Source organism: Copidosoma floridanum, unplaced genomic scaffold, assembly GCF_036245765.1.
Source record: "Copidosoma floridanum isolate Cflo_tuat_1 unplaced genomic scaffold, Cflo_Japanese_pri ptg000021l, whole genome shotgun sequence".
Classification (NCBI taxonomy): Eukaryota; Metazoa; Arthropoda; class Insecta; order Hymenoptera; family Encyrtidae; genus Copidosoma; species Copidosoma floridanum.
The window spans coordinates 23888517-23900802 of NW_028321898.1; the positions used below are offsets into that span (position 1 = coordinate 23888517).

A 12286-nucleotide genomic window follows, 5' to 3' on the forward strand; every position below is an offset into this window, starting at 1 on the left:
AGACACTTTTCTTTCATCTCTTGTCTGCGTACACGGCCCATTAAAGCTTTTTTCCCCATAAATCATTGAATTCACAATCACCCGGAGTAAACCCCTCACTGCTGAGAATCACACGAGGCGCCGACTCAACATGCACCCCTGCATCAACTGTTATCATTGCATTCGAATGAACTGCCAGCCTTTGCGCTCATTTTACGTGCACCCGAGTCATTATGCAACGATAAAAATAATAGTGCCAACGACCTAGGCGCTTAGCCAATACGACACACCTGTAGCGTAGAGTCGAAAAATTTCGAAACTTTCCCGCCACCCGACGAAAGTGAAAAAAAAAAAAAAAAAAAAAACAAAGTGACGAGAAGCGACAGTATAGGAGAAAGACCACTGGAAATTTCTCCTTCCGTGGCAACCGCGGGCCTTTTCACAATGCCAAAAGGAAAACGGATGAAGAAAAGCCACCCGGGAAAGGGTTATTCCCGGCGCTGCAGTTCGCCGAGACGGCTCCCAGCCAAGTCAGTCGGGAGGAGAAAGGACCCCGGGAAGGAGACTCGCTCGCTCTCTATCGTGTAATGCTCGCGGCGCGCACTTTCACGAGGCCGGCGTCGTGTGGGCGCTAATGCCCCTTCCCCGGCTGTCCGCGGCTCTCCCTCGCCTCGGAAATCTTAGACCCGCGCTCGGCGTTGCGCCGCATTGATAACGCGCGGCTCGCGTCGGCTGCCTATCCGGACTATCTCCTGTGGTCGGCCGTGGTGAGGACTAGTGCGAGGACCGTACACTCGAAAATGTCCAGGCGCGAGTACTTTGCGTTGGTTGTTTGAAAGTGTGTGTCTTTTTTTTTTTTTGTTTTTGTTTGTTTGTTTCCATTCTACGCGTATAAACATTATTGTTGGTGAAAACAATCCAAGGTACAACGGAGGAAAAAATGTGAGACTCGCGTTTCAGTTGATTTTTCGCCGCTGAATAGAGACTGTGCGAGTGTGACGGTACAACGAGCGATAAAAGGAGGAAGAAAAGAGAGGAAAAAAGGATGATGCACCTGCTGGTGCTGTGGATCCTGGCTCCGGTGGTGCTGGCCGAGCTGCAGACCGTTTACGAGTGGAAGTACCTGGATTTTTTGTGGGAGTCCGAGGAGCACAGGAGGAACGCCGTCGACTCGGGCGAGTACAACTTCTCGAGGATAGTGCCCTCGGACCTGGCGGTCGCTAAGGGTAGGCTACACTGTTTTGTCTTTTTCCTTTGCGCCCCGTTAATCTCTGTGAGGGAATATATCTGTCCACTTATAAATGAGTTGTAAGTCCGTTGGAGCGAGAGAAAACAAGTCTCCGAAGTTGGAGAAAAAGTTTCTGGACTGCGTGAAATCCGTCCCTCTTTGTGGCCAGGAAAAAAGTCTCTCAGCAAAAAAAAAAGTGAACCGTTTACGGAACATCATGTATTTTACTCAATTTAAAAAGTACACGGTACAATATTATTTCCTAGTTGTCTTTGTTGACGACTGAAGCTATTTTTTCCTGCAAGTAAAACCAAGTATCTTTTTCCATGTAGTAACGGACTTTTTTACGCATCACGAGGAGGGATGTGTTGTCTCTCTGGTAAAAGACTTTTTTTCCCCACTTTGAATGATTTTTTTTTCATTTCCTAGCGCACTATAATTAGTACAAAGTCACCCATAGACATTCAGAGAGTAGAGCCGCTGTCAGTTGGTTCTCGTGGGTGCTCCAGTTTTGGGACACATGAGCTAGACAAAAAAAAAAAAAAAAAGAAAAGTTTGTTAAAAAGTCGCAGAGAGAGAACAGCTTTGTCGAGTTTGCACCAATAGAGCTCAGTAACCGCGGAGGAATGCGGTTTCCCTGATAAGTTTGACAATCTAAGCCGAACGCATGTACACCCGGACAAGTTTGCAAAAGCGTTTCTCGATGGTAAGAACCGATTTCGAGTCTGACTATCGACTTGTGATCTGACGAGTCATAATTTTGAAAAGTCCGGGTAGTCACGTGAAAAAAAGATGCGTTTTGCTTGCCGAAGAGGAGCCTTTCGACGCATCTCAAGATTAACGCTCTCTGTGTCCAAAAAAGCCGCACGTGCCGTGGTCAGGGTGTTATTACACTGGAAATTGGAAATAAAAGTGCGCTCGCGAGGTGTTGCGTGATCGCAAGCGGGACGTTTTAAATTAATTTTTTTTCCCCCGATGCGTGTGTTTGAGGAAAGCGAGCAAGTGCTCTTAGAGAATGATGTCCCTTTTTTGGCGAATCGAGTGCTCCGAGCCGAGTGACGCAACGTTAAACGCGTAACTTTTCTCGAGAGGTGTTATTCAATACTTACTCGTATCTCGCGGTAATGTAACAGAAATAATAGCAGCTCAACGGGACGCGGGGCGATCGGAGATAAATTTTTTTCCCACTATTTTGCGTTTTGTGAACCCAAGGAAAATTGGTGCTTGTAGATGTTTCTATCACCGATTAGCTCGTAATTTACGCGCGTGAAAACAATTTGGTTGCATAAGTTGCCTATGCGATCAAACTCAGAAATTGATTTAAAAAATTTCAAGCTGAGACCTTGATAAACAAAATCTACTTGTCTGCATGAAAATATTAAGGAAACCCCTGCGATTGATACCTCGTTACTGGCACAACTGATTAAAATTTCATTACTCCCCAATCAATTGTATACACCTTATACTCGGTAGAAAATTTTTTAAAATTTCTTCAGATGCGCGTTGCAATATCCTCCAAACAGGGGTGTAATCATTCCCGGCTTCAATTTTCATTCGCTGTGGTGCGCGTTGTATTAAAAAAATTTTCCCAAGAATGGCTCGTTAATTTGCAACAATAACTGATCTTAAACAACAACAGACGTGGGACCCGCGTGCCATTGTGCGGCCTTTCGATTGTAACACCCCTAGCCCGAGCAACAGGGGAAGGAAGATTATAAAAATTAACCGCGTCCCTGAAATCGCCGTTCAAACACTCGAGGCGTTTCAAAACGTACGTGTACACGTGGAACCTACTTTTGCCACTCCAAGACTATGTACACGCGTTAGAGCCGAAGACGCAAAAGTAAATTGAAGGGAAGGCTAGAGGTTGAAAGGAGAGACTAATTAAGACGTACGAGAAGGTGAAGCACCATGACGCTCCTTCGGCACGAATTATTGCGAAAAATGTAACACTCGACGTTTTGAGAATAAAAAAAAAAATTTAATGAAGATAATAACGATGTAGGACAGAGAGAGAGGATTTTGCAATTGACGCTGCATTGCGTTAGTTTGTGATCGAAGTGGAGCGAGTAAGTATATATATACTTTCAACCAGCGCGAGACGTGGATTAATTTGTTACTCGTCCCATTTCAATGCGAACCACATATAATTTTATAACTTAAAAAAAAGGATGAGCCAAAGACCGTCAAAGCGTGAGTCTCGGAAAAAGGAGCTGTCAACCATCCATCAATTTTTGTGAGAAAAAATATGGTGTTTTAACGAGTGAAAATGATTTCAGATGGCCGAGTGTTCGTGTCTCACGTGGGCTACGCGGGTGTGCCGTCCCGCCTGAGCATCGTGACGGGCCTAAAGTCCGAGAGCTCGGGCCCACTTTTATCGCCGTATCCAGACTGGTCGTGGCACGCTCGGGGCGATTGCAGCGGCGTAACCAGCGTCTACGGTCTCGCCGTAAGTGTACCGCCTTATCTCGTTTTGTATTTTCATTTTGGTTCCCTGATGCCTTTTTTTGCACTTTACCCTCTCTCGAGCCTCGAGGTATTTCTTTTTTTTTTTTTTTTTCATGCTCCTTTTCTTGTCTCTTTGTCTTTGCCGCTGGTAGTGCCTGCAAGCAAGCTTGTACGCAGTACACGTGTGCCGGGTGACTGTTCTGGGTGAGTGAATGTGGGATTTATGCGTGTGTACACGCAGAGCGTATTTCACGAGGCGATTTTGAGAAACGAGTTTTTTGGTCTTGTTACGCTTGCTGATTGATTGATTAATTGATTTTTTTTTTTTTTTTTTCGTAATTTCTATGGACAAGATTTTTTTCTTTTAACTTGAACACTTTTATTTGAATATTTTGTTCAAAGTTGAATTACCTAGTAAGATTTTTTAAGGGATTCAAAACATTGAAACGAATCGTTGATCCTTAAAAAAAGTTATAGGTATCAAATTTAAGATAATTGATTACACATCACTACATTTTTACTAGGTCTGTGCAAGGTTTACTTTACAACTAGACGAGATTATCCCGAAAGAAAAAATATTGTCTTGTCTTAAGAATGGCATGTCAAGTGCAATATAAATGTTCTGAAATTCTTATGGAAAGATACACAGAAGTTCTTAAGCTTTGAATCTTTTTAGCTCACGTTTTTCATGATTTCTGCGTAAGAACTTGTTCGTACATGTAAACTTATGTACAACCAATTATTTGATCTACCATAAAAGTTTATTGAAAAAATGCACTTTGCGTATTATTTTACAATATATTTATTCCCTCATGTGGAGCTTCACTCCCTATGTGGTATACATTCCAATAAACACGTCAAATGAAAACTCTGGTTGTATCAATGATTGTTTTGAGGTATCAGGAAATCTGTCACCTCAGAACTCTCCGAGTAATTGGACTAAGCTGAGGTGTTTTTGAAATTTCCTGGAGATACGATAGGACACAGAAAAAAAAATATTTCAAGTTAAAAAATAAAAAGAAAAAATCGAACACTGACTCTAAGTTTTTCTCTTTATGATAAAAAAAAAAAAAAAAAAAAAAAAAAAAAAAAAAAAGGTATAAAAAAACCAGATAGGGAACCCTATACACATGTTAACAGCCAAGCAAAAAATAGTCAGCTTAGAAAAATTTGATTTCGACAGATCGATCAATGCAACAGGTTGTGGGTTTTAGATACGGGCATCGTAGAGCAGAATAGCTCGGCGAGAGCCTGCCAAGCCCAGCTGCTGGCGTTCGACCTCACGAGGGATAAGCTCGCCAAGAGGATCAAGATACCGAATCACATTGCTCAGAATGATCAGGGTATGACGCGGCTAGTCAAGCCGATCGTCGAGACCAAGGGCCAGCAATGTGACCACACGACCGTAAGATCTCTATTTCCTGATCCCTTTTTTTTTTTTTTTTTTTTTTTTTTTTTTTTTTTTTTTTCCATCCATACCCTATATCCATATACATCAGCCGATATTATCAGAAAATTACGCAATAACATGAATGCCAAGCATAGCTGTTTTTAATACTTTCTTATCACCTTTCTCAAGTTTAAGGTTACATGCTTTGATCGATTATAAATCACACACCCGTCTGATGTATACGAAGCAATTCGTATTACGTTGATACTAATCACATTACGCACATCACTCTTGAAATCATTAATCATTAAAATTTAATGCGTGTTGAGATAAAAGTACAAAATAAATCATTTCGTTGTCATTCGTACTAAATGAGGGCCTTATCAGTATACAGCTGATATTTTCATTTTTGTCATTATCATCACAATTTTTATCATCATCACATCTTTATTATTATTCGTTATCATAATACTTACCGTAATAATTATCACCATCGATGAAAATTCCAATAATAGACAAACTTCTCCCAGGCCACATTCGTTAATCGGTTTTTTTTATTCCGATAAACTGTACTGTGAGAAACACTATCAATCCACATATGATTACTCACGAGAATCTTGGCAGTATTTACAGATTCGAACAGCTTGTAAAACCACAAGCTTGTCAGTTCCAGATTTATAGCTAAGACATGATTTTTTTTTTCCATCGAACCGGTCGTCCAATTAATATCCAATTCGCAAGGTATACATTATATACACACATACGTATATCTATTCATCTGGGCGTATACAGCCCCAAGAGATCGTTATGTATTTCCAGTCTTTCGAAAGATCCATTGTTAGTCGGCTAGCATCACATTTATACGCGATTGTTGTGTACCTCCATTTGCGGCACACTCAGTGCGTGTACCTATATATAATATACACGCGCAGACGTCAATCATTATTATAACGGGAAAGCAACAATAGTGGATGTACAATTATCAACTAAACACGAACCATACCGTTCTCATTCGCTTTACTCTCGTTTAATCGTACGTATAATGTGTACGTACAACTGTCGAACTATACTACAAGAAACAAACTGCAAGCAAATATGATAGAGTCCTCGGCGTTTCAATGGTTTACCTTGTGACAAAATTTCAAAAGGATAGCGAGAAAAATAGATCCTTTTGTTTCAAAAGTCTTTCAAGCAACATCTAAATTATACTTGAGCCATCCGAAGTAAACGGGAGGTGCTTTGTAACCAGAAACCGTGGTAAGAGCCGTCTGGAATGGCTTGAGCTATCTCGTTGGGTTGTATCGTGGTCTTCTGTTGCACTAAATGCTCTATACCAGTGTAGGGTGCACTTGCTCTCTCGTTTAAATCGTCACGGGATTAGACGGGTATCTCCTCCGTGCGACCTCGTGTTGCCGTGCTTCGTTCGTTTTTGCGTCTTTGAGATTAGCAATATCATGTACCTCTTTGTACACGGCACTAAACGTGTTTATTGCTACGGGAATTGAATTACACTTGTTATACGTACGACCAAGCAACTTAATGGATCGTATAAAGAATGTTGTTATTAAGGAAGAAAAAATCGATTCACTAGTTTCAAAGATTCATCAGTTTTTTGAACAGTTATATAGAATATTCTAGAACTGACTTTTAAAAGACATTTAAATTTAATTACATAAAGATTGCGGTAATTGTTCCAAGATATCAGACATTATTCTGTCGACGAACGTAGAGTTACTAAGAATGTGTTTTCAATGCAAGTCTGAAATTTTACGAGTAGCTTATAGTATTTATTGTAAGCCTCCCAATGTTTTATTAACAACAATATATATATATATATATATATATATATATATACCATCAACAACGTGGTACGTTGCTGTGCAGTTTTGCAACTTGAAACATCACTGCAAACATTGGTCCTTTCAAACACACGGGCAGTGATAATCCGTTCAAAGTAAAGTTCCCATCGTAAAACTGAAACGCCGCGAAGAGCCGTCGCGCACCCATAGGGAGAGGAAATATTTTCACCACTCGATAGGTATATCCACGAGGAACTTTCTCATATTTCTTTGCTAATGTATATATAATATATGTTTCACACGTGGCGCACGTGCTTCCGCATCGCGCTGAAACAACAGTCACCCATATTAGGTACGCGGGAGCTCTTCTTTCCCCCCCCCCCTTTTGCGGTTCACAGCTACGTAACAACTCTCCATTGAAATATCAATGCCACTTTACCACAATCACACTCGACACCACTCGAAAATATAATTACTTTACGAAACAAAACCACGTGTATGATTAACACAACGTAATCATCATCCTCCGGTGCCCACGCGCATCACACGCGATATAATATTGTACGTAACACAAACAAATCATCATGAAGGAAAACCCCAATGATTTCCCTGACACGTAACTCCGATTCCCGTACACTCGCAACCAAGAGAGTAGTGCCTCTTTGATGGAATCGGGTAAAATTCAAGGTGTACATGACGGACTCGGTGGGCCACGGGCTGGTCATCTGGAACGGCATCGGGTTGTTCCGGCTCGAGGGCGAGGTGTACAACCCCATTGACTCGGCGCGCAACGTGACGATCAACAACGCCAGCCTGAGCGTTGGTGGCGGGGTAGCCGACATGTCCCTGTCGCCCAACATATTCCCGTACGAGCCCCGCTACCTGTTCTTCCGGCCCTTGGCCTCGTACGACCTCTACGCGGCCAACACGCGCGAGCTCACCCGCAGCCTGTACGGCTACCGCATCAAGTACTTCGGGGCCCGGGACATCCTGAGCAGCCAAGCCGTCGGCCAGGCCTTCTCCTCGGACGGCACGCTCTTCCTCGGTCTGACCACCGACACGGCCATTGCGTGCTGGAACAGGTACCGGGAACTCGCCAAGGAGAACATTGTGAGTTTCTTGCCTTTTTTTTCGCTCCACCCATCCTCCCTTCCTCCCTTCCTTCCTTCCAAGCGTGTGTACACGTGACGCAACGGGATTTATGGGCCATTGTCTTCTCGATTGGCGGTTCTGGCTTTTTTTCTTTGCAGCTTGTGTTGCTCCGTCCTTTTTTCCTCTAGCCCCTCGATGCTGTGTATCTATAAATAATGCGGGGGAGGAGGGGGGCACGGGTGTTATGTAAAGTCCGTGAGCGCGGGTAAAGTCACACGAGGAGGGGGAGCCGGCCCAAGTGCGCGACTCCTTCCTGGTTCGACGGGAGACGCTCTTTTCTCGCGTGCTAGTGTCTTGTGTATTGTTGTCGGGCAGATGTTTCTCGAGTTCGCGCGGTGTGAGTTTCGCATTGGCGGTTCGTACGTGAGCGTTGGTCGGATTGTTTGTTTTTTCGGTTGCATCGTGCCGATTACGCTTCGATCGGACCTAACGTGTTTGGGTGGATTAATGGAGCGGTGGGTTATACAATCGTTTGATCGACTGAGACGTGTAGTAACGTCTATGAAGAAGTTGCGGGTGAAATTTAAATAAATGTTTTTGCTCTTCAAGCTTTTCATATGATGCAATGACGTGAGGTTGGCCGTCTAAGATAATTTTTTGATAATTTTTTGGTGTCACAAAAATCAAAGATTGGTGTTCCTTGATTGAAACCATGGCATTCCGTATAAGACTATAATTTGGTTTAAAAATAATATCCACTACACGATTATTGTCAAAAAGATTTTTAACTATTTGTAAATACCAATAGTCTTTTCTGAGATAAAAATCAAGGGTGTCGCAGTGTCAGCCGTAACTGGTCCAAACTAGAAAATGATCACCCACAAGGGTGGGTTGTGATTTTTTTTTTCTTTCGAAATTTCGGTTCACGCTATCTCATGATTATCCAAAGAATTCCTCATTCCTGTATTCAAATATACATAGTAGGTAAACAATTTATTCGCCATGTAGGAGATAGTGGCTCAGGACAAGGAGCGGCTACAGTACCCTAGTGGCGTGAAGATCGTGCCAAAGACCATAACAAAGTCGTCGGAGGAGCTGTGGGTATTGACGAACCGATTCCTGGCCTTCCAGCTTGGCACTCTGGACTTTGCCGACGTGAATTTCCGCATTATGAAGAGCCCCGTGAAGGATCTCGTCGAGGGCACGAGGTGCGAGCTGCCGGCACAGCTGCAAGCCGCTCTGCGCCGGACGAAAGTCAGCATGTACAAATACCCCAAGTGATCCATCGGCGAGCAAAGCACCATAGGAGGTAAACACTTGGTAGTTTAATTTTTTCTATGTATGTATTTTTTTTTTTTTTTTTTTTTTCTTTTTTTTTTAAATAGTTTATACTTGTACCACGTGTATTTCGTAGCTGTAAGTATCGTCGATAATTATTTTACACGACTCTTAAGTTAATTGTGATATGTTATTTCGCGCGTCTTCGCCCATCATCGAGATTATCAATCAGTGCTCATATTTGCATGTATTTGTCAAACGAAAAACGATGTACGTGGATTTTACACAATTTATTATTTTTTATCATCAATGTACGTGTTCACAATAAATTATGCACAACCCGGAAATTGTCAGAAGCTTTTTTTCCCTGCAACCATACTGTGTGTTAACCACTACCATTGATTCCTCAATATACGAACAAAATTTATCTCATTTAGATAGAAAGTCAAAATAAATATTAATTTGTTCATGGAGTGTAAAATAAGCACGATTACCCGTTATTTGAATCTCAACTATCATCAAGCAGGAGACGATGATCACTCGGATCGACCATAAGATAGTTTAATCCGAAAATCCAAAAGCTCAACCATGGAGGACGGTAAGTACACGGTAATGGGTTCTTCAATCACCAACTGGCAAAAGGTGACGACTAATCCTAGATCCCTCTGTCTCTCGCCCCAATAATAACACTCTCAGCTTGGAAATCATTCATCCCATGTACGCACGAAGCGACGAAGAGAAATAGCTTAGAAATCAGACAGGCGCATTAATCTTTGAAAATTTTGGTACGAGAATCAACTGATACCTATATCCTGCGAATATATACACACGAATGCACTGACATACAAAGTTGTGAAACCCAAACTTGTCATGTACGCGTAACCAGCTATCCCATATTCTATACACGTCCGTCTTTTGCTCAATTTTCATCGTCGAAAGAGTTTACTTCTACTCTCTCTCTCTCTCTCTCTCTCTCTCTCTCTCTCTCTCTCTCTCTACATATATATTTGTAGGCAGGTGGTGATGTCGACGTGTACACCGAAACGTTAGAAAGTTTTTCAATCCCATAAGCGAAAACGCGCTGCGACTAATATGGCAAGGAGTACCGGGCTTTCGCAACTAATTCTCTCTATTTCTGGGTATGGTGCAGAGTTTTAGTACATACAACAGTACAATTTTTACCATAAAAAATTCTCCACGCTCGGCAAGGTATGTGTATGTGTGTGAGAATTTCGTAGAAAGTAAAAACTATAAGAGCTCAGATGGTCATAAGTACCACGCCTGAGTAATTTTGTTCCTTAACTATTTTCACGATTTCCCTCAAACTGAAGAATAATAGTCCATTTTTAGATGGAGTGTGAACATTTGTTATTATTGAACCAAAGCATGACTTTCAAAATAAAATTTTCTGGTACGAGAAGTACTTCGTGGTGCCTAAGACTATATCCTTTGACCTTTCCGGGCTCGATTAATTCATTCGCATTTGTTGGTCAGGGATAAACGCCAATAGCTGCTCCCCATTTCCTTTCTAAATCAGTTTAAAAAGGTTATGAATCGATTGTTTTAAGTTTCAAGTTGATCCACGTGGGGAAGAATACCGTTGCATACAGGAGCGAGCCACAATTTTTTATATATGTTACTACTCGGTAAGTTACTTTACCACTGTCGTTTGAGCTTGAATCTTCTCACTGATTGTGGTCACTTACCCATCAATACCTCCACCTTCGGTTCCCAATCAATGACAATTGAACTGTTACAATTTACCGGAACCAGACAACCAAAAAAGTCAACGACCTATTTTTCAAAGTGGACATAACAAAAATGAAATTATCAATAATTATACTCAAATCGATACTCGTAAAGGCCTGAGTTTGCGTGCAATGAAACCGACCAGAGAATAAATCAAGGATACACAAGTCAGCGATAAGAAGAACACTGGTTCGCAGGACAGGTTGGCAATACGATCGGATCGTCAGCAGCCCCAGCGCGTGCAGCAATAACGCATCAACACTAGGGTGTAGAACGGTGGTGGGGTATTACCAGACGGGGAGAAGGATGGGCTGCCTACAGCTCCAGTGTATAACAACGTCTAGCCGGTATCTTCTTCCACCTCCACCACTGTACCGCTGCTTCTTACGTGCATACGTACACTTTGGGCTGGTGTATATTCTTCGGATCGTATGCAAATTCTCTGGCGGCTTAATTACGCGAACACGCCTACCCACCACACAGTGGTGGTGATGATGGCGGCGTACGAGATGGAGAGGGACAGCTGTAGAGGCAGCGAAACCTGATATATATATATTTTATGGTGATAAGAAGAAGAAGAACGGAATGGCCCCCGCGAGGAAAGGAGGAGCTGCAGGTGATTCGCACCCTTACACGATGTTGTTGCCTCTATCCTTGTATATTATTAGAACCCTGGAGTTTATATATATATGGATACTTTGTCGTTGTATATGTGTAAAAAGGGGGTTACTACAAACACTTGTAACAATTTCAAGATTTTACTGCATCACCAATAGTCATTAGTCACACATTTGGAAGTACTGGAAGTAGAGAGAAATCTTGTAAGCCAGTAGTGCTTTTGAAAAGAAAGGAGAGATAATAGTAGCTCAAAGTATTTTACGTCCAAACATCCCCCAAGGCCATTTATGTGAATTAGGGTGCATTAGCGCCTTTCAAAACAGAGAAATTGCCATAAACAGAGAAATTTACGATGCCATAAGTATACAATTCGCAAAAGAAAGCGAAAATCCCTATGCCGCAAGATTAGTTCATTAATTAAGTCGCAAAAAGTCGAATTATTGAAATAATATAACATTGCTTTTAAACGATAAAGAAAGTGACTAGGAATATTTAACAGAATAGAATTTTCAAGTGGTGAGTTACGTATAGAATTTATTGCGGGCCTCGTTGAGTTTGCCAAATTGTGTGTTTTTCCCTTATACGAGCAAACCATACAAGAGGACGAATGACATACTTTGTCAATTTTAATTGTCGTTGTTGGTGCTTCTACTGGCAATGATTTAGAAAATGAATAGCTTTCTGTTGTAAAAGTATGTGGAGAGA

At 41.9% G+C, this 12286-nt stretch overlaps 2 protein-coding genes across 2 annotated transcripts in view; one reads left to right on the forward strand and one right to left on the reverse strand.

Moving 5' to 3' along the window:
• LOC106638871 (uncharacterized) overlaps nt 1-12286 on the reverse strand; it is a 238404-nt gene that overhangs the window by 178117 nt on the left and 48001 nt on the right. The window lies entirely within an intron of this gene.
• LOC106638877 (royal jelly protein-like protein) lies at nt 1028-9217 on the forward strand. The gene is made up of 5 exons (XM_014352250.2): nt 1028-1205; nt 3487-3656; nt 4839-5060; nt 7532-7954; nt 8945-9217. The coding sequence occupies exons 1-5, from the start codon at nt 1028-1030 to the stop codon at nt 9215-9217; spliced, it is 1266 nt and encodes a 421-aa protein (XP_014207736.1).